A 20,055-nucleotide genomic window follows, 5' to 3' on the forward strand; every position below is an offset into this window, starting at 1 on the left:
TTGCTCTTAGAAAAAATTGTTTTATTCAACTCTTGATGTTTTTTGGAAAAAAAGAAAAACATTACAAAAATATAACCCATAGAAAGAAAACTTGTTAAAACTAAAACCTGCTTTCCTTGGATTGTGAACTTCTTCAGATGGGGTAGTTGAACATTACATCCTGTTTTGCCAGTTCCAACAACATGGGGTCATCAAAGAATTTGTTGATGCTCACATCCTCACTGAGTCCCTGTGCATAAAGAAAAAGACATATCAATGTAATGAGAGCGAAGGCAGTAAAGGTTGCGTTTATCGTAGTCATGCGCATCAGTGGATTCAACACGTTTGTGCCGAACATAATGGAACACGAGTTTTTAGCGACATCTATCCATTCCAATATAAACAGGGGCTCAGCGCATGCATACCACTGGTGTTCCCACAATTCATTGAGAAAAAAAATGGCCATCAACGACGCATTGTTTCACCAATGTGCAATGATTAAATTCCTTGCGAAGAACAAATCAGCTGCAGATATCTGCGGCTGACTGTCAGGTGTACAGAGATGCCTGCTTGGGTGCCAGCAGTGTCAGAAGGTGGGTGAAACACATCGGACAGAAGCACGCACGTCACTGGTCAGCTGAGAAGCACCACAACTGAATGCAACGAGCAGAAAGTTGATCCGCTCATCAGTGAGGACCGAAAGGTGACGGCTGGGGACATCACAGTGCAGCTTGGCAAAAAACACCATGCCATACAGGAGATAATAATGACAGTGAAATGTGTACTTCGGGAAAAGCACCTGATAAAAAAAAGCTGTCATCTTCCAACATGACAATGCTGAACCTCACGTTGCACATGTGACTGGAGGAAATCTCAAAGAATGACAAGGAAGTGTTCCTCTGTGCTCCTCCACCCCTCTCCCCCAATACAGTGCAGACTTGGCCCCCTCGGACTACCATTGAAAGATCGCATGAGAGGCCAGCACTGTGAAAACGACGAGACAGTCCAGATAGCTGTACGTCGCTGGTTGCGAAGAGCTGGAACAGACTTCCACCGCAGTAGGATTTTTAAGCTCGTGCTGTGTTGGCAGAGATGTGTGGATGGTTGTAGAGATTTTGTAGAAAAGTAAAGTAATGTGGTATTCCAGTTACTATTGACAATATCGGTTTTCCTGCATTTACCTTTGTTTTACGGTAAAATGAACATACTCATGTCTTTCGATACAGCCCTCCTACATACAACGGTGGTTCTCGTAAAACAAACTTTTCCGGTGGAATTGTTTGACATCACCAAATTAAGAGGGACGGGATAAATATCTCCAAGTGTTTCAGCTGTATAGTCTAGGTTCACTTCCCATCCTGACAAGCTATCACCTGTTACATCATTGCATACACTCCTTTTGATGTTAAGCTGGCTATCTCATCTGCTCTCATTTCGCTGGCCAATTTTTAGATCCTCTTGGAGGATCTCTCAGTCTTACTCACGTTGTTGTTCTTCATCTTCTTCTTGTGGACTTTTTCACAACCTACAGTTTTCATTGAAACTTCCTGAAACTTGGCATATATATGTAGAAATACCCTGCGCAGACAGTAACCATCTCCGATTTTGAAAATTCCTCCTAGAAAAAAAGTTATGACGTCAAAATATCTCCACTAATGGAAATCGCCGAAAAAATTATCTCCGAAACTAGGCAAGCTTTTTGAATTCTGTTTGCGGGAATCGAACAGGGCATTAGCAGAGATGAATACATCACTATGATGTCATATCATATGGTACATCACTATGATGATACATGTTGTATCATTCATATCATATCACGATGATGATACATCACTATATGTACATATGATACATCACTATGATGTCATATCAATTTTTATGACATCATTCCTATTTTTTGTTTCACAACCCAGAGTTTTCATCGGATCTTCGTGAAACTTGCCATGTATATGCAGAAAGCCCATGCGCAGGCAGTAACCATCTCAGATTTTGGAAATTCTTCCTAGAAAAAAAGTTGATGTCAATATCGCCGCTAATGGAAATCACCTATACCATTATCTCCGAAATTAGGCAAGCTGTTTGAATTTTGTTTGCGGGAATCAAGCCGGGCATTAGCACAGATAATTTATCGCAAACCTGATACATCACAATGATGTCACATTCGTTTTTATGATGTCATCATTAAGAGGACGAGGATCTTAGCGAATTTGAGCTTGTTTTTTTATCCTCGAGTATACAAGGGGGAGTAGACACAGCATGTGGCTTCACCACGACCTCAAATCATGCAAGCCAGCAAGCAGGTACCACGTAGACCTGAAAAGATACCAATGGGGTGGTTTGTTTATTTGTTTTTTTTTATCAAAACCGCTATTTTCAGCTGTTCCGATGGAGTAAATCAATTGTTGATGCCGAAATAGCAGAAAAGCTGGAATCGTCCCGAATTTAATCCATATTAATATTAAGTAATGCAAAGTTAAAAATGGCACAAACGTATTTTGAAATGAAAATGATCTGCCAGAGATTAAAGTAGAAAAGTTATCTGTAAATTTGGTTTCATGACCTTGTCCACTGAAGTTGGAAGGAAGTTATGTTTTCATCCCTGTTTACTTGGCTGTCTGAGCAAGATATCTCAAAGTTATTGATGGGATTTGGGGGACAGGTTGGGTGTGTGTGATGATGACGATCTGGATCCAAATCCAGACACGATAATTTTTTTTAAGTGATTCTTCACCATTGACAGATGTGGCCAAAAACGAGATGTAGCACGATATCTCAAAAGGTTATGAAGGGATTCAGACAAAACTTGGATGAGTTGGTTGTGACAAGAACAAGCCGATTAGATTTTGGTTCAGGTCCAGATGCAGGTCCGGCATATATCAGTGGGATCCAAAACGTAAACGGTTCAGCCTGGCAGATGTATGTGCTCCAGTGAGTGCCATTCTAGTTGGGAAAGCAGTTCCAATCATTCATGGACAATAGTAAATGTTTAACATTACCTTCCACTGGTTTCCAAATATGAGAAAATAATTTAGCTGCGTTCACAGTTTCCTTGAATCCTTGATTTATTCCAAGTCTCTCTTTCCCATTTAGTAGATTCTAGTATAACCACGACACATGCAATGTAATCTGAAGTGACAACAGACAACGTGCTCACCTTGCGACGTCGCGTCTTCACCATAAACTCCCGGGCAAGGTGGGGTGCAGGCTGTGGCTCCAGAGGACGGATCATAATGCTTTTATCCAGGGGATCTCCAGGAACAATCTATTATCATTAGGATAAATATTTAGTGTCTTGTGTCATAGTTCTTGTGCAAAGCTTTCCATGTAGTGCACAGAAGACTATTGGAAGTGTGAGAACATACCTGCCAGTGGTGGAACACTGACAAGCAGAACGCCTGTCCTTGGGTGTGTGTCCGCAGGTCTGTTTCAAAACCAAAGGAATCGATCGCAGGGATGAAGGCCTTTATCGTGTAGAGGGGTGAACCAGGTATCGGGGCATCCTGGGTTACATGACCCCTGCAGATAATGTCTCATCAAGAAGCAGGAAAAAAGAAATAGGATTTATAATATCATTGTATCAGGGAACAGATATCAGGAGAGTGAACAGTGGGACAGACCTGCGGCGAGCAAGCACTGTGTACACTGCAGAAACGCAGTCTGCAGGTGCTTGTACCTCCACAAAGTAGTACGGCTCCATCAAGCGTGGTGTGGCCTACACACGACATGAGGGGATTTTTCACTCCAAACTGTCAGCGTTTAAACAGTTGAGTTGAGATTTTGTACAAGGCTAGTTAATGCAGAGATAAGTTTATGGAAAGGCCAACCATCAATGGCAATCGATATCTAAATGCAAATACTTGCTGATGAGAACCAACAGAAACACGAACCATTAGGAAAGCAGAATAGACGACACGCCGTGCAGTTGGGATGATCTGCCCACCACCACGGTGCAGTGGCTCGCCAGCAATCACGGCATCCAGGATCTTAAACTTCACGTTCCGGATAGCTAATCATGAAACGGTACACCCAATGGGATCAGTTGGGGCAGTGATATGAACATTATGCTGCCAACATTGTGGGTGATATGAACATTGTGGGTTCAAATCCGGAAGCAATATTCATATGGATGCTCAGCTTTTGGAAATTGAACACTAAGGAAAATTACCATTTTCCTATTGGATTGCTGGAGAGGGGAGGGGGGGGCGGGTAATCTACTTGACTTGTCCAGTCATTTGACTCCCCAATGCCCTCTAAAATGGCAGGGCAACTTGGGATAGGCACAGCCAACCAACTACTTTTGGTAAGTAAATATAGTAATCTAAACCTAACTGTACATATCGATAAGCAGACGTTTTATGATGACAATTATGTGAAACTTGAAGGGAATTTTGAACTGTCATTTTATCGAGTTGTATAGGGAAGAGATTCCACGCCAGACTCACGTTCATCGCAGAGCGGACCTTCCCGCGTGCCCCACTGGAAGCCTTGAACAATACTATCTTTCACCGAACCCAACAAAGTCTTGTCTACCTGAAAAGAACCAATAAAGCCACTGGAGTGAGACTCTGACATCAAGAAGCAAACCACAGATGCTTCCATTTCCAATTCCAAATAAAAATCATGGAAAATCCCAATAGCTTGGTACCATATGAATGGCCCAAAGTATACACCTGAGTCATCACAAGGTAATCTCTTCAACGAACCTCTACCCCTCATGTGTATGTAATAAATAGCTGATACCCAAGTCTTGAAGTTGAACCACACTGAACCAACAAACAGAAAAGCAAATGTGCAGTGACAGTTACGTGGCCATAACATTGGCACCTCCGAGGGCAGTGTGTCGTCCACCAGGATGTTGGGCCCAGTGGAGTCTGGCCCGAAGGCCCAGATTGAACGGGCTGCAAGCAAATCCCAGTCATATTTGGTTTGGAAAAACTCGCCCAGTTTCTTCCTATTAACACATACAATGAGCCAATCAACAAACGATATCAGCAATCATACTGATGAAACAAACATGATTTTAATGTTATCAGTATCATTTATTATGATACATCAAATAGGGGGGAAACAAAGACAGGCAAATGTTATCACAAGAAATATGTCGGCAATAAATGAAGGGTGGAGTGGAGTGGTGGAATGAGGGAAAGGTGGAGTGGAGTGGTGGAATGAGGGAAGGATGGAGTGGAGTGGTGGAATGAGGGAAAGGTGGAGTGGAGTGGTGGAATGAGGGAAGGGTGGAGTGGAGTGGTGGAATGTGGGAAGGGTGGACTGGAGTGGTGGAATGTGGGAAGGGTCGAATGGAGTGGTGGAATGAGGGAAGGTGGAGTGGAGTGGTGGAATGAGGGAAGGGTGGAGTGGAGTGGTGGAATGTGGGAAGGGTGGAGTGGAGTGGTGGAATGAGGGAAGGGTGGAGTGGAGTGGTGGAATCAGGGAAGGGTGGAGTGGTGGAATGAGGGAAGGGTTGAGTGGAGTGGTGGAATGAGGGAAGGGTGGAGTGGAGTGGTGGAATGAGGCAAAGGTGGAGTGGAGTGGTGGAATGGGGCAAAGGTGGAGTGGAGTGGTGGAATGAGGGAAGGGTGGAATGGAGTGGTGGAATGAGGAAAGGGTGGAGTGGAATGGTGGAATGTGGGAAGGGTGGAGTGGAGTGGTGGAATGAGGAAAGGGTGGAGTGGAGTGGTGGAATGAGGTAAAGGTGGAGTGGAGTGGTGGAATGTGGGAATGGTGGGGTGGAGTGGTGGAATGTGGGAATGGTGGGGTGGAGTGGTGGAATGTGGGAATGGTGGGGTGGAGTGGTGGAATGTGGGAATGGTGGGGTGGAGTGGTGGAATGTGGGAATGGTGGGGTGGAGTGGTGGAATGTGGGAATGGTGGGGTGGAGTGGTGGAATGTGGGAATGGTGGGGTGGAGTGGTGGAATGTGGGAATGGTGGGGTGGAGTGGTGGAATGTGGGAATGGTGGGGTGGAGTGGTGGAATGTGGGAATGGTGGGGTGGAGTGGTGGAATGTGGGAATGGTGGGGTGGAGTGGTGGAATGTGGGAAGGGTGGACTGGAGTGGTGGAATGAGGGAAGGGTGGACTGGAGTGGTGGAATGAGGGGAGGGTGGAGTGGAGTGGTGGAATGAGGGAAGGGTGGAGTGGAGTGGTGGAATGAGGGAGGGGTGGAGTGGAGGGGTGGAAGGAGGGAAGGGTGGAGTGGAGTGGTGGAATGAGGGAAGGGTGGAGTGGAGTGGTGGAATGAGGGAAGGGTGGAGTGGAGTGGTGGAATGAGGAAAGGGTGGAGTGGAGTGGTGGAATGAGGAAAGGGTGGCGTGGTGGAATGTGGGAAGGGTGGAGTGGAGTGGTGGAATGTGGGAAGGGTAGAGTGGAGTTGTGGAATGAGGAAAGGGTGGAGTGGAGTTGTGGAATGAGGAACGGGTGGAGTGGAGTTGTGGAATGAGGGAAGGGTGGAGTGGAGTGGTGGAATGTGTGAAGGGTAGAGTGTAGTGGTGGAATGAGGGAAGGGTGGAGTGTAGTGGTGGAATGAGGAAAGGGTGGAGTGTAGTGGTGGAATGAGGAAAGGGTGGAGTGGAGTGGTGGAATGAGGGAAGGGTGGAATGGAGTGGTGGAATGGAGTGGTGGAATGTGGGAAGGGTGGAGTGGAGTGGTGGAATGTGGGAAGGGTGGAGTGGAGTGGTGGAATGTGGGAAGGGTGGAGTGGAGTGGTGGACTGAGGGAAGGGTGGAGTGGAGTGGTGGAATGAGGAAAGGGTGGAGTGGAGTGGTGGAATGAGGAAAGGGTGGAGTGGAGTGGTGGAATGAGGAAAGGGTGGAGTGGAGTGGTGGAATGTGGGAAGGGTGGAGTGGAGTGGTGGAATGAGGGAAGGTTGGAGTGGAGTGGTGGAATGAGGGAAGGTTGGAGTGGAGTGGTGGAATGAGGGAAGGGTGGAGGGAGTGGTGGAATGTGGGAAGGGTGGAGCGGAGAGGTGGAATGTGGGAAGGGTGGAGGGGAGTCGTGGAATGTGGGAAGGGTGGAGTGGAGTTGTGGAATGAGGGAAGGGTGGAGTGGAGGAATGGAGTGGTGCAATGAGGGAAGGGTGGAGTGGAGTGGTGGAATGAGAAAAGGGTGGAGTGGAGTGGTGGAATGAGGGAAGGGTGGAGTGGAGTGGTGGAATGAGGGAAGGGTGGAGTGGAGTGGTGGAATGAGGGAAGGGTGGAGTGGAGTGGTGGAATGTGGGAAGGGTGGAGTGGAATGGTAGAATGAGAGAAGGGTGGAGTGGAGTGGTAGAATGAGGAAAGGGTGGAGTAGAGTGGTGGAGTGTGGGAAGGGTAGAGTGGAATGAGGGAAGGGTGGAGTGGTGGAATGATGGAAGTGTGGAGTGGTGGATTGAGGAGAGTGGAATGAGGGAGAAGAGAGAGCATATCTACTCTTCGAGGAAATGGCATTATGCCAAAACAAAGTGTGCACTCCTCTATATTATAAATCTCAAATGAAAAAAAGATACTTTGTTTTAATAGGTAAAACAGGTTAACCTGTTCCAGGTGATGTGCACAACTTCATTTTCAATGTCTTCTGCCAAGCCTTTCTCCAAAGGTTCAGCAATCATGGTTATTTTGTTCCTTGAAGTGGTGAAGCAGTGGGAAAAGTGAGGGTGGGAGGGGGTTGTGTGAGTTAAATGTTTACATCAGCATAATCATAGTTTACACGATATTTCATTTACATTATAGACTAACAACTGGGTGGGGTTGAGTCATTCTAGACTGAGTTTGCATCTTGATGCAGCTCTAAACTCATGCTCGTGTTTCACATGCAGGATCAGGCATCAATGTGTGCGCCATCCATCGGATGGACCACAGGCCGGATGTCCCGTCTGCTCGGAATAGGTGGTGTCCATTCAAGAGAATCATTCTCTTAATGTGTAGACAAGTTATAGTCGGCACCCTGAACAAATTACTATTTACTGTCACCTTCAGGAGAACGGCAGGCCAGGGTAGCCGGTTGGTGAACGACTGGCCTTAAACGTTCACTGGTCGATTCCACTACGACTTATTTGGGTTCGAGTCGAAGTTGTAGTCCTAGATTTCATTTCTAATGTACATTATTATCTAATGTAATACGTCCCATTAGTTTAGGGGAATGAGCTGCTGCTGAAGCAGTACCTTTGGTAAAGAATATGTTGGACGTGGTTTCCCAATGCTTTCCTAAAAAAGTTCATATTAATTTCAAACATGTCTGGGGTACAAACATGCAATGGTCTATTCTCTATGAACATCCAACAAGTGAGTGCTTTTTAATGAAATGGAAAGCACAACACCAGAGTCCAAAACGACCAATGTGGCTCCGACGTAACACCCCACTTGCTTGTGACATGGCAAGATGCATGTGACGCGGCAGGACCACGTGGATGCTCGGAAGCAACTGACGTAGCAGGACCGCATGTATAGCTATTCTACACTACTTGAATGTCAGAATGCAACTGCTGAGATAACCAATCCGTCTATATAATGGGCGTTTTTTGAAAAGGTTTCCAAAAGAGGTTTTCTTTTCCTTTTTTTTCCCCAACACTTTTTCAAAATTTTACCGTGGCTTACTTCTTGTTTGGTGTTTCTGCAAAACATTTGAGGGATGAGGTCTCCACCACCGTCTCGCAAAAGGACACAACAGGATCTGCCACCTGTATAGAGACGGGGAGTACCACAGGAAAACGGGATGCTGAAATCCTGCTCTTGATCGGATCAAACATCTTGGCCTACGAGTTGTAAAACTGACCTCAAGAGCAACAATGCACGACACACAATCAAAGAGAAAATATGGCATCAAGACAGCAAATGGCCAATGTGGCCCATCTCACTTTGATGTCGATTTCTGAATACATCTTCCGTAGGTCGTGCATCACACAGTCCAGGTAGAGCTCTCCGGTGCCCAAGACGACGTGTTCCCCTGACTCCTCAACCTGCATACAAGATTGTCCCCATCTTGCCCAAATCATGGATTTTATATCAACATGAATCCAATACATGTTATAGTAGGGAGGTCCATGGCTACTCAAAATTTTCATAACTTGAAAGGATTGCATGAAAAATATGCATAACTATGCATAGGAATATGAAGGAAAAAGAGGGGTGGGCAGGACCATGCTTGTCAATCAGCCTGGTGTGGGCGGGGCCATGGTGGAACAATTGCCCCAGGGCCAATCACACCTAAACGGGTGTGGTTAAGGGTGTAATATTACCTGCAATCTGACAGTAGTGACAACAGAAACCCACTTTTAAAGACAGGCACGGTTGACAGTGCAATATTACACACAGTCCAACCACCATCGTTGCCAAAGGCATGACGGCATGTGCATAGAGTGCAGGAACTTTGTTCTGTCCCTAAAGCTTGCATGCACACAGCCATGCAGGTTGCCCTCAATGAAGTGTGACAGACATGCAATAACGTTGGTGAGTAAAAATGTAAATACATTTCTTTTTAAAGTACAGAAACGAGGAATAAAAAAAAAACATTAAAAAAATTCAAAAGGACGTCGGGATGGTCACAAAAAATTATAATCATCCGTACCATTCCTACATCTTTCTTTGAATGAGGGTTTTGCCTGTAAAATACTCTCTCCATCTCTCTAGATTTTGGTTCACAATCACCACAAATACTAGCTGAATCCACTCCGTGTGTTTGCGTGCGTTAACCGCTTAATACTTCACTGGTCAAATTCATCCACGGAAAACAATCAACACACACTATCATTGCAAATGGACGCGTGGACGGACCATTATTCACAGAAAGATTTTGGGATGGCATCACATGATCATTTATTGTGACCATCCCTACCTTGTTCACTTTATTCTTGGCATACCATACCTACACCCTTTTGCATTATTTAATGTTTTTTAAATTTCTCATTGACCATTCGATCCGCCACTGTGCCATATGACAGCATATGACATTTGAAGTGTGGAGGAACTTGTAATACATGATCAAAACGAGGTACCTTGGTGGTCAGCAGAGGGTAGCTCTTGTTGACCTTTCGAAGACCATCCAGCATTTTTGGCAACTCCGAAGGGTTCACAGGCTCTACAGCAATCTTGATAACCGAAGCAGTGTTAAACTTCAGTGGGCGGAAGATCTGAGCCTGAAAATAAAAAATATATATCACAATCATTTTAACCTGCACACACCTTTTTTGAAAAACTGTTCAATTACTGCAAACGAATTGTTTACTCAAGTCACATGGGATATGAACAATATTCACGGACCGAGGTGGACAGAAGTGAAAACGTGAGCAAACTAGAACACGCATAGTCTCGCCTCGCGCATTCATTTTGAACTAAAATACCATCGTTAACTGAACACGCTACTAGGACGGCCCACTGCTATTAGGGCCAAATACCTGAATCATCCATGTCCCCTATTACGTCATATAGTTCCTTGGCATGGGTTTATAAACGTCATAAATTTGATTCTTCACTCACATCCGGTCATAGATCAGATATAAGAAGTTTCAGATTTTTTGGATAAAGATTATGATGTCATCGTTAGCACCCTATATGTATGTACCAAAGGGAGTTGATGACGTATGCCAAGTTTCATTTTTTTTTCGTTGAGCGGTTTCTGAGAAAATGAGATCCAATTTTTTCCTTTTAAATCGAATATGGCTGCCATACTATGTGACCTATGATGTCAGATTTAGCAACAAAATATTCTCCATGGGGATTCCCTCCTCGGTTTTCAAGTTTCACATTGATCAGACAAGTGGTTGCAGAAAAAAAAACATTTTTAAAGCAAAAATATATAGATGCTGACACACAGACAGACAGACACACATAGACAGGGACATTGCAATAGTCTCGCATCCCCTTTGGGGCAAGACTAAATAAAAACCGTGAATCAATGAAGCTAATTGTGGCATAGTTTTGTACTTTGTATATTTTTATTTTTTGACATCCATGTTTGAATTCTAGACAGATAAGAAGGAAGAGGTGTGGAAGAGAACACATAAGATTCATTTTAAGGTATACCGGAGTATCATTAGCATCGTAATGAAAGCCGATGACGTATCGAAATCCTGTAAAATTGTACTAAGTAGATGCAGATAACGAGAAAACAAAAGTGGACCGAGAACAGACACCTGCGATTTTATCAATCTGCTGTGTCCCCACATGTGATCGAGAATGGGAGAAGATGAGAGAGGAAGAACTTTGTGTAAGATTGCTTTAATTGGTGCAAAGTTCCAAGAGACAATGGTAGTACAAAATTGGTTTTCCAGATTATTTAATGACTTTTTACAGAGTTTTTAACTCCACCCTGAGCCAAGAGATATTGTTGTGGGGCCGGGTCTCGGTGGCGAGCACGACCGCTAGGGGGAGCAGTAGAGTCGGCTCCACCAAACACCCGGAATTTAGGTCGTGACCTTCGGATAAGTCCGAAGGTACGGGTCCCTGACAGGTCCATGAATCGCCAATAATTTGACCGCGTGGAGTAGGGTTAATTGCCAACTTCAATATACCTAAAGGCCCAGTCACACCTTGACGTTTTAGCCAGCAATGGCAACGTATTAAAATGTATGTAAAACGCTGGCTTACGTTGAACTTTTGATGTTTTTTTTTTAAAGATTCGGACGTATTCATAACGACTTGGTCTTATGCATAACGTATTAGTAACGGACACAGAACGTTTCGTTGTGTTATAGATAACTTATACCAACGAATGCTGAACCTGTTGTCGGCCTTCACAACCTCTGCCCAACGATAGTCTAACTTAGGCATAGCGCGCTGCACGCATCGCCGACGATGACGTAGCATATGTTATTAAAAGGCTGCCGCACAACAATTCAAATCATAACCGCCGCAGAAATGGAAGTGTCAACATCGCAGTCACACCTTGGCGATCTTGCCAGCGTATGCCGACCTCTGAAAAATGCGTCTAAAATGCTGGCGCACGTCGAATACGGTATGGGTAAGTTTGGTATGCGTGAATATAACGCTAAAGTATGCTATTATACGTCGTATTAAATGGAGTAAGTCTTGTAATTTTAAACATGTTGAAAAATTTACGACGTACTTGCCGTATGACAATACGCTCCACATGCGATGGGAATAAGTTGTACGCACGATATGCGATCGTTGACATACATCGACACACGTTACTTGTAAGGTGCTCATAAGTCGAAACACGTCAATGTAATGGTTAGCGTCAGTGTTCCAGACTCCCGTTTTTTTTTTCTTCGGTATGACGGTGTTCAGTGTACAGTGCGGTTACGATTTAAATCGTTGAGTGGCAGCCTATTAATTATATTAATAATTTAAATTAAAATTTAAATCGTTGAGCGGCAGCCTATTAATTATTCCATTAATTATATTATATTATAACCGCACTATAAATCGAAGTGTCAAAATCACCATCATACCGAAGGAAGGAAGAAAAAAAAAAACAAAAAAAAAAAACAGGGAGTCTGGAACACTGACGCTAACCATTACCTTGATGTGTTTCGACTTATGAGCAGCTTACAAGTAACGTGTGTCGATGTGTGTCAACGATCGCGTGATGTGAGTACAACACGTAACTCATAGGTTAGAAATAAGTTTCGGGTACGCTAAACATTACCTCGACGTGTTTCGACTTGTGAGTAACTCACAAGTAACGTGTGTCGACGTGTGTCAACGATCGCATGACGTGCCTACAACTTATGGCCAGCGTTATGCGGAACGTGTGAGTCATACGCTGGCATAAGTCTCAAAATTTCAAGCGTGGAAAATTTGAGGACAATCGAAAAGTACAACGTTTAAAGCCAGCATACAACGACGTATGGCAGTGTTTTTCAGCGTGCTCTCAATGTTATCAAAAGTTACCCATAACGTATTCGACGTGTGCCAGCGTTTTAGACAAATTTTCCAAAAATCGGCATAAGCTGGCTAAAACGTCAAGGTGTGACTGGGCCTTAAGTACCCACGCGGCAAAGCTTACCGGGAAATTCACATCCTCGGCAGGCCTCGAGCGGAACGAGCCGTTACCGTGCTCGAACCGTGTGTAACCCGAACGGATGGTTACCGAGGCCCGTCGGTCCAAATGTACAACTACGGCAACGGCCTTCCTAATCCCCAATACGCACCGTGGCAAACCAATGGTAGAAAGGACAAGGACGAGCTGGTACATTCAACAAAAGGGGGATTTATTTACAACAATAATTGGGGAACGAGGGGAGTACGCAAGGGCAGAGTTATCCGACTAAGTAATGCAAATGACGTACAACAAAAGCACTTAACAATTCTACTTAGAGACGGGCCCACACTCAGACACACACCCAAAGAAATGGACCCCGTCGGGTCTTTTATTGCCCCCTTTAGCTCGGAGGGAAGATGAGCTGAGGGGAGAGAACGTGCTGGCTACCTGGGCGCGTTCGCGTGGCTCGACGTCCACACCTTCTCGGAGCTCCAGTCTCCAAAAGCACGGACCAGGGCAGCTGAACCCAGAGGAGGCAAGACGAGGTGGTCTCCCTTGATGAGATGGTCGACCGCTCGCTGTATTGCGCCAGATGAGACACCTCAGATGCGCGGGATGCAGTCCGCCGCAGACCCAGACAGAAGCGCTCTTATCGACAACTACTCAATGGCTTTGGATCCCAGGTTGGTAATGTCTGAATTGAAATGTCCTTTTCCACAAGAAATGTCTCACACACGATGACAGGCTGCTTGGAAAGGCCTAGGTCACATTTGCTCTACGGCGAGGATATGGCGGCCGTACGCCCTCTGAATTGACAGAAACGTGCGGCGGCCGCAGAGAAACTGAGGTGGCCTCAGGGAGGCCCTACGCCGTTTGGCTATATTTTACAGGCCGTAGGGGCGCCGTGGAATTATAGCGCGGAGTTATAACTTTTTTTCATTTCTACGTTCGCCGTAGCAATTCGACAAGCTGAGATATGACGTAGATGTGTTCCACGTCGACCGTACGTAGGGCGTACGGTGGGCTTGCGTTATTCGTGCGGCTGCCGTAAGCTCTTGTCAATGAAAAATGAATTTTTCCAACCCCCAAAAAATTATGGCAGCCGCACTATTTCCACGGTCGCCGTACGGTGGCCTTGCCGTCTGTGTGACTACCTGCGGGCAACGCAGGGTTGACGCACGGTTCCCCTACGCCCACCGTGCACCTACGTACGGCCTCCGTGGCAGTCTGCGTCGACCGTGCAACCACCATGTGCTACCGCTAGAGATCAGAGTATAGGTGTTTGCCTATGCAGTGGTGCCCCCAGAATCCCAATTTAATTCGTTCCAGGAGGCTGTTCGGATTGCAAAATGTTCGGATTCCAAAAATATTTTCCCAATAAGAAATAATGGAGTGAATTAATCCGTTGGTGGACCCAAAGAAAACCCACTTTCAAGACACTTTAAATTGAAATTCCCCATGTTTAAGGTAAAATAAGATGAGTAAATGACCTTCGGTGGCGGTGTATTGTATGTAAACTGGTACAATCACCACATCCAAAGGCCCACACAGGCTCGAGCTCAGTCCTGTGTTCCGATCGCTCGAGCACTCTGCGAGAGCGCTGCCCCCAGGGCAGCTCATCAAACATGATGCCCGCAGAACCACAATCACTTTCATCAAACGCATCGGGCTGACGTAATCATGGATATTCCAAATTACAACTGGTTTTGCTGTGAAATTCAATCCTTGCCCGACAGTCCGTCACACCACGTGATCGGATTGCTTTTTTGTTATTAATTAAAACACAAGATGATTAAAAAAACAAACATCACAAATGAAGGTGAAAACACGAGGTAAGGCCTAAGTCACATTTGGCTCGGCGGCTGGAGGATCTACAAAATGTACGGGCATGAGCAATTATAAAGCGGCCGCAGTATTTCCGCAGTCACATATGTTTTTATTTTTCGGGTAGACGCACGGGGTATTTATAAATTGTGGAGACCGAAAACGTGGGGATGCCGTACGGTCTTTGATTTGATGTCGCACGGTGACCTTAGGGCGTTCCTGCGGTGGCCATAGAATTTTCAAGGCAGACACAAGGTGCCCGCAAGGCGACTGCAGGGGGACCCTAAGCCGAACGTGCGGCCAGACGGACGGTAACGAATGGGTTAATTTTTTTTTTTTTAACCAGTTCTTTTGTTTCGGCTTGTCGAATTTCTACGGCAAACGAAGAAATGAAAAAAGTTATAACTCCGCGTTATAATTTCACGGCGACCTTATGGGCCTGTAAAATATAGCCATACGGCGTAGGGCCACCCTGAGGCCACCTTAGTTTCTGTGCGGCCACTGCACGTTTCTGTCAATGCAGAGGGTGTACGGCCGCCGTATCCTAGCCGTAGAGCAAATGTGACTGAGGCCTAAAGTATCGATCGACACACGAGAGATGCTTTCACGAGTACTTCCACCGACGAACTGAATGAACAAAGCGTGAAGATGCGGCTCGAACAGGTGGGGGAGACACGTGAACAAACATGAACGCCACGTTGTGTTCGGTTTTTTAAAATGTATTAGGTTTTTAGGGCAAAATTTTCTCAAAAAAATTGTTCGGATTCCAATTTGTTCAAACAATGGGGCGTTCGGATTCTGGGGGCACCACGGTATATTATAGTTATAGTATATTCAGTTATATATACTGGTATATTTTTATTTCAGTAAAAAAAGGAACTGGTATATATACCCACTCGTTACCGTCCGTCTGGCCGCACGTTCGCCTTTGGGTCCCCTTGCGGTCGCCTTGCGGGCACTTTGCGTCTGCCTTAAATTCTATGGCCGCCGCAGCGACGCCCAAAGGTCACCGTGCGACATCAAATCAAAGACCATACGGCACCCCCACGTTTTCGGTCTCCACGATTTCTAAATACGCCGTGCGGCTCCCCGAAAAATAAAAACATATGTGACTGCTACATTGTGTGACCGTGGAAATACTGCGGCCGCCCTATAATTGGTAGTGGCCGCAGATTTTGGAGACCCCACGGCCGCCGTGGCAAATGTGACCTAGGCCTTAACGCCACGATCTCTGTCTCTCAACGCTGGTCCCGACAACCACACTTCTCCTCTTTTGGAGGGAGGAGCTTCTTCTCCTGGCCACTTGCCTCCTGATTGGTCGGACCTATCGCGCGATTCCCTAGCAGTCTCCCATTGAACAGGCTCACAGTAGGCGGGGCAACTTCCACCTTACTGGGTGGAGTCCCGATCGGAGGCGTTTGTAGCTCCGCCTACCTCCTCACCTCCAACCACGTGCGTAATGGCGATGGTGTTGAGTGAGGGACGGGGCGGGTGAGACGCCCGCTCCTTGCCGATTGACCATAGAGGGACGCCATGCCCATGTTAAACTCTGCCCATGCACGCGCTCGCTCACCGGCGAGCAAAGAGCGCGGACAATGCCGAAGTCAGAGAGTTGTTGGGGGTCGTTGGTTGGGACGTAAAATCCTATCTCTAAAATAACCCCGCAGCGCACGTAAAATTAATTCCCATTAGACTAGGGACAGGACCCGAACTAGAAACCCATACTTACCGATATAACTGATCGATAGGACCTGGCTGTTGTGTGCAGTAAGCTTCCAAATTCGTAACAATATTAACAATAGCTCAAAGGCAATGACGGAGTTTTTAACATTGATCACATGTACGAAAAAGAGATTAGGAGAGAACCTTGTTCAAGTATGCAGGAATAACAAGGAAAGTACACATACAAATACTTCACAAACTTATGAATGATAAATATGCTGTGGGGAAAAATATCAGAAATATTGACGTCATTCAAGGTATCGAGTCATCAAATGTACTTTGCACCATTTATGGTTCTCCTTAAACATAGCTATTTATTAAATTTGAGCAGCATAGATTGAAGGGACAAGGGTGAGTGGGGTAATTAAATATTATATGGAAAAGGGGGGGGCATAAGGAGTCCATAGCTCGAATGTGATAAGAATATTGTGGACCGTGTGCATCACATAGGTTAGATTTACACCTGTACTAGTTAGACATCAGAGGTAAGTCGTACATTAAAGTATACTAGTTATACTTTGGGAATCCCTCCTGCTGTAATATGTGCACCGATTAGGCAGTGACCGTCCATCAAACAGTGTAGGGAAAGGATGTCTTGTGTAGAAACCTCCTGTCCACAGGTGAGGCTAGCTGAAAGCCAAGAGGTGAATAAAACAAGCATATAAAGACTATGCGTGCACTTTGGGAATCCCTCCTGCTGGCCACTTCATGGAGGACCACACGCCAGCGAGTGGAATTATCTGCAGTGGGTGGGAGAGGGATGCCTTTGAGCATGTGCTGCACAGTGGGACAGCTAATTACATGACCAGCCACATGCTATAAGGTGGGCAAAAGCCACACTTATGAGCTCTGCTCTGCTCTTCTCCTCCTCCTTCTTCTTTTTATTCTTCTTTCTCCTCTCTCTCTCTTGGCCCCAAATGCTTTTGGAGCTGAACTCTCTGCCCGGCTTTGAGGAATGCCCAGTCCAACTTGCCATTCACCATCAAGAGCGGTACGGAGATGTCAGATGCCTGTTCATATGCTAAAGTCCTTGCCTGTCGCCATTGTTCATGCGAGTCGGTAAAATGGTGCCATTGGGAAATTAGTATATTTGTACATCAAGTCTGTCATCCCATCCCTGATTCGCTGTCTTTGTCCACCAGATCTGTTCCAAGTTTTGTTGTCTCGACTCCCCATGTTTCATTTCTTATAAATAAACCATTATTTATGTTTTCCTGGCTTTAATTTCCCATGCGTTGAAAGACTGCCCGGTTTGGCCATATTGAACGGCCTTGGGAAGATATTACATTGTAACACAGACTCCCGCAATTAGAGCATGAATAAGAATACAAGCGGTGCCCACTCATAGTGACTTGCAAAGATCGTTTGGCCATTCACAGAGGTGTCATAGATGGAGAGCCCACTGATCAAATGGTCTGCGTTAGCAGACCCTCAAACGCGACAATATGTATATGAATAATGCTGTGTATTGCATCATAACACGTGTAATGGAATTTCAAAACACAGCAATTATAGTAAAATGTTAAATTCACAGAATTCTGAATTAAATAATGGCACACAAGGAAAAACATAAAGATAAAGTAAATAACACCTGATCTCTATTTTTGTTTTAATGACATTAAAAAACTAGGACACTCTTAAACGTCATCAGATATGCTTCTGCCCACATTATTACATCATTATATATACTTATACGAAGTTTTATTTAAATCCCTGAACCCAGATTCAAAATATTAAATAATTCTGGCTGCCAGACCATGCATCTGGTCAGGTTGAAATTTAAAACAAATATTTCCCATGACGACTCGATCATAATAGTGATGTTTCACGTCGATTGATGAGGCGGTTCAAGAGAAATAATTTTGTATATATTTTCGTTGAATCCAATATGGCTGCCAGATCATGTGACCTATTAATTATATATTTGTGAACACTGATATCCCCAAGGCTTGGGGAACATGTGGGTGAAGTTTCCCCTCAATCTGTCGAGCCATTCTGGAGAGGATTATTTTTAAAGGTTTATTCTCCAAAAAAATCATAGCTGCCAAACCATGTGACCTATGATGTCATAGGTGGAGAACTTTTTGTTCCTCATGGTTAGGCGATCATACCTTTAAAATTTCGCCTCGATCTGTTTAGCCGTTTCTGAGAAGATTTTTGAAGGATTTTATGTTGTTAAAAATATATGGCTGCCGAACCACGTGACCAATGATATCATCAATTCCCCCCCCCCCCCATACAATTTATCCCGAGATGACCCTCAAAAAATTTCAAACTGATCGGGTAAAGCATTCAACGTATTCAATGATGTCATAACGAAACCACCTACGACATTAAAAAAATTATTTCCCATGGGGAGTACTTGGCAGGTGCCAAGTTTCAATTTTTTCCGAGTGATTTCGGAGAAAGAGGACAAGAGGTCCTAAGTTTATTTTTTCCAACATGGCTGCAACACCACATGACTTATGACATAATTATCATGAAAACATTCCACATTAGTAGTCACACCTATGGTGAATATTTTGTGTCAATCGGATAAGCGATTGCAGATAAAAGAAAATTAGCATGGACGGATGTACGCACGTACTGTATGTACGAACAATCTGAAAACATAATGCCTCCAGCAACATTATCAGCAGAGGCATATAAAGTCAAACCTCATCAGAGCCACTGGGATCAGTGATGGTAGCTGTTTTAACGATGGGTTGGTCTACACCTTCAATTAGTATCCAGTTTCCTGCAGGCACTCGGCTCACCTCCACCTGGTACCTTTGAGTCGAGGAGATACAAGAAGGGGTTCAACAAAGGTGGCAATAAGCCAGCTAAGCATCCATAAGCATGTGGTTGTACAAGATCAAACCATCATTGTTGTCATCATACATCGGGGTAGCTCCACTCATTACATGAAATGAAATCAAAGCCACGTCTCTTACTGGTGACAAAACAATTACAGTACAACATGTGCTTTTCACAGCCATTCAGCGACCCCAAAAAACAAGACGTGGCAAATTCCACAAATTATTGTGACATTCACCAGAGTTTCTGCCTAATGCTCCACTTTCTTTTTCCATACAAGGATGGAAAATAAAAAATTGAGTTCATGATCAGATCTGGTAATTCTACATTTTTTTTTAATTTGAATTTAATTCTCCTCCAAGTACAAATCATTCAGGAAGGAAGAAACATTAAAACACCTTTAACATTTGTGAAACCTACATATTAGTGGGGATGGAAGAAAGAAAGACAAAATAAAATAATAATAAAAGGATCTCCATTGTACTGGGCCTCAACATCACATCTGTCCCCTGGATTCTGTGGAATCAAAGCTGTAAGTGGACATATGGATAGATAGTACCCAATTAGAACCCTTAATCACCAAAATGCTTCTCCATCTCAACCAGTCATGGAGGAGGGTTTGGGGGGTATGAATAGGAATGCAGAGATGGGAGAAAACTTGTAATGCATCGATATGAACGTATTGGCTGGTCATTTAAACCAGGTTGAAATGCTCAAGAGATAAAAGATTGCAAAAGCAAACGATTTATGTCATGTAGATTTTCATAGAACTGCATTGATGGCTAAATCGCAAGCTTACAATCAAACCCAAACAGTAAAGCACC

General features: G+C 44.8%; 1 protein-coding gene across 3 annotated transcripts in view; it reads right to left on the bottom strand.

Annotated features, from left to right (window-relative positions):
* EFTUD2 (elongation factor Tu GTP binding domain containing 2) overlaps positions 1 to 20,055 on the bottom strand; it is a 43,981-nt gene continuing 23,926 nt past the window's right edge. For all 3 annotated transcript variants that reach the window (XM_085851704.1, XM_085851703.1, XM_085851705.1), the window contains exons 17-28: positions 19,093 to 19,204; positions 9,942 to 10,082; positions 8,805 to 8,906; positions 8,545 to 8,627; positions 7,486 to 7,572; positions 4,804 to 4,930; positions 4,422 to 4,509; positions 3,867 to 3,985; positions 3,597 to 3,691; positions 3,342 to 3,495; positions 3,134 to 3,241; positions 1 to 229 (exon numbers count right to left, since the gene is read on the bottom strand). In XM_085851704.1, coding sequence (XP_085707830.1) covers positions 134 to 229; positions 3,134 to 3,241; positions 3,342 to 3,495; positions 3,597 to 3,691; positions 3,867 to 3,985; positions 4,422 to 4,509; positions 4,804 to 4,930; positions 7,486 to 7,572; positions 8,545 to 8,627; positions 8,805 to 8,906; positions 9,942 to 10,082; positions 19,093 to 19,204 — 1,312 coding nt within the window. In that variant the 3' untranslated portion in view covers positions 1 to 133. The remainder of the gene's footprint in view (positions 230 to 3,133; positions 3,242 to 3,341; positions 3,496 to 3,596; positions 3,692 to 3,866; positions 3,986 to 4,421; positions 4,510 to 4,803; positions 4,931 to 7,485; positions 7,573 to 8,544; positions 8,628 to 8,804; positions 8,907 to 9,941; positions 10,083 to 19,092; positions 19,205 to 20,055) is intronic.

This window comes from Eptatretus burgeri, chromosome 13, assembly GCF_056783735.1.
Source record: "Eptatretus burgeri isolate ZD-2024b chromosome 13, Ebu_testis_v1, whole genome shotgun sequence".
In the NCBI taxonomy this organism is placed as follows: Eukaryota; Metazoa; Chordata; class Myxini; order Myxiniformes; family Myxinidae; genus Eptatretus; species Eptatretus burgeri.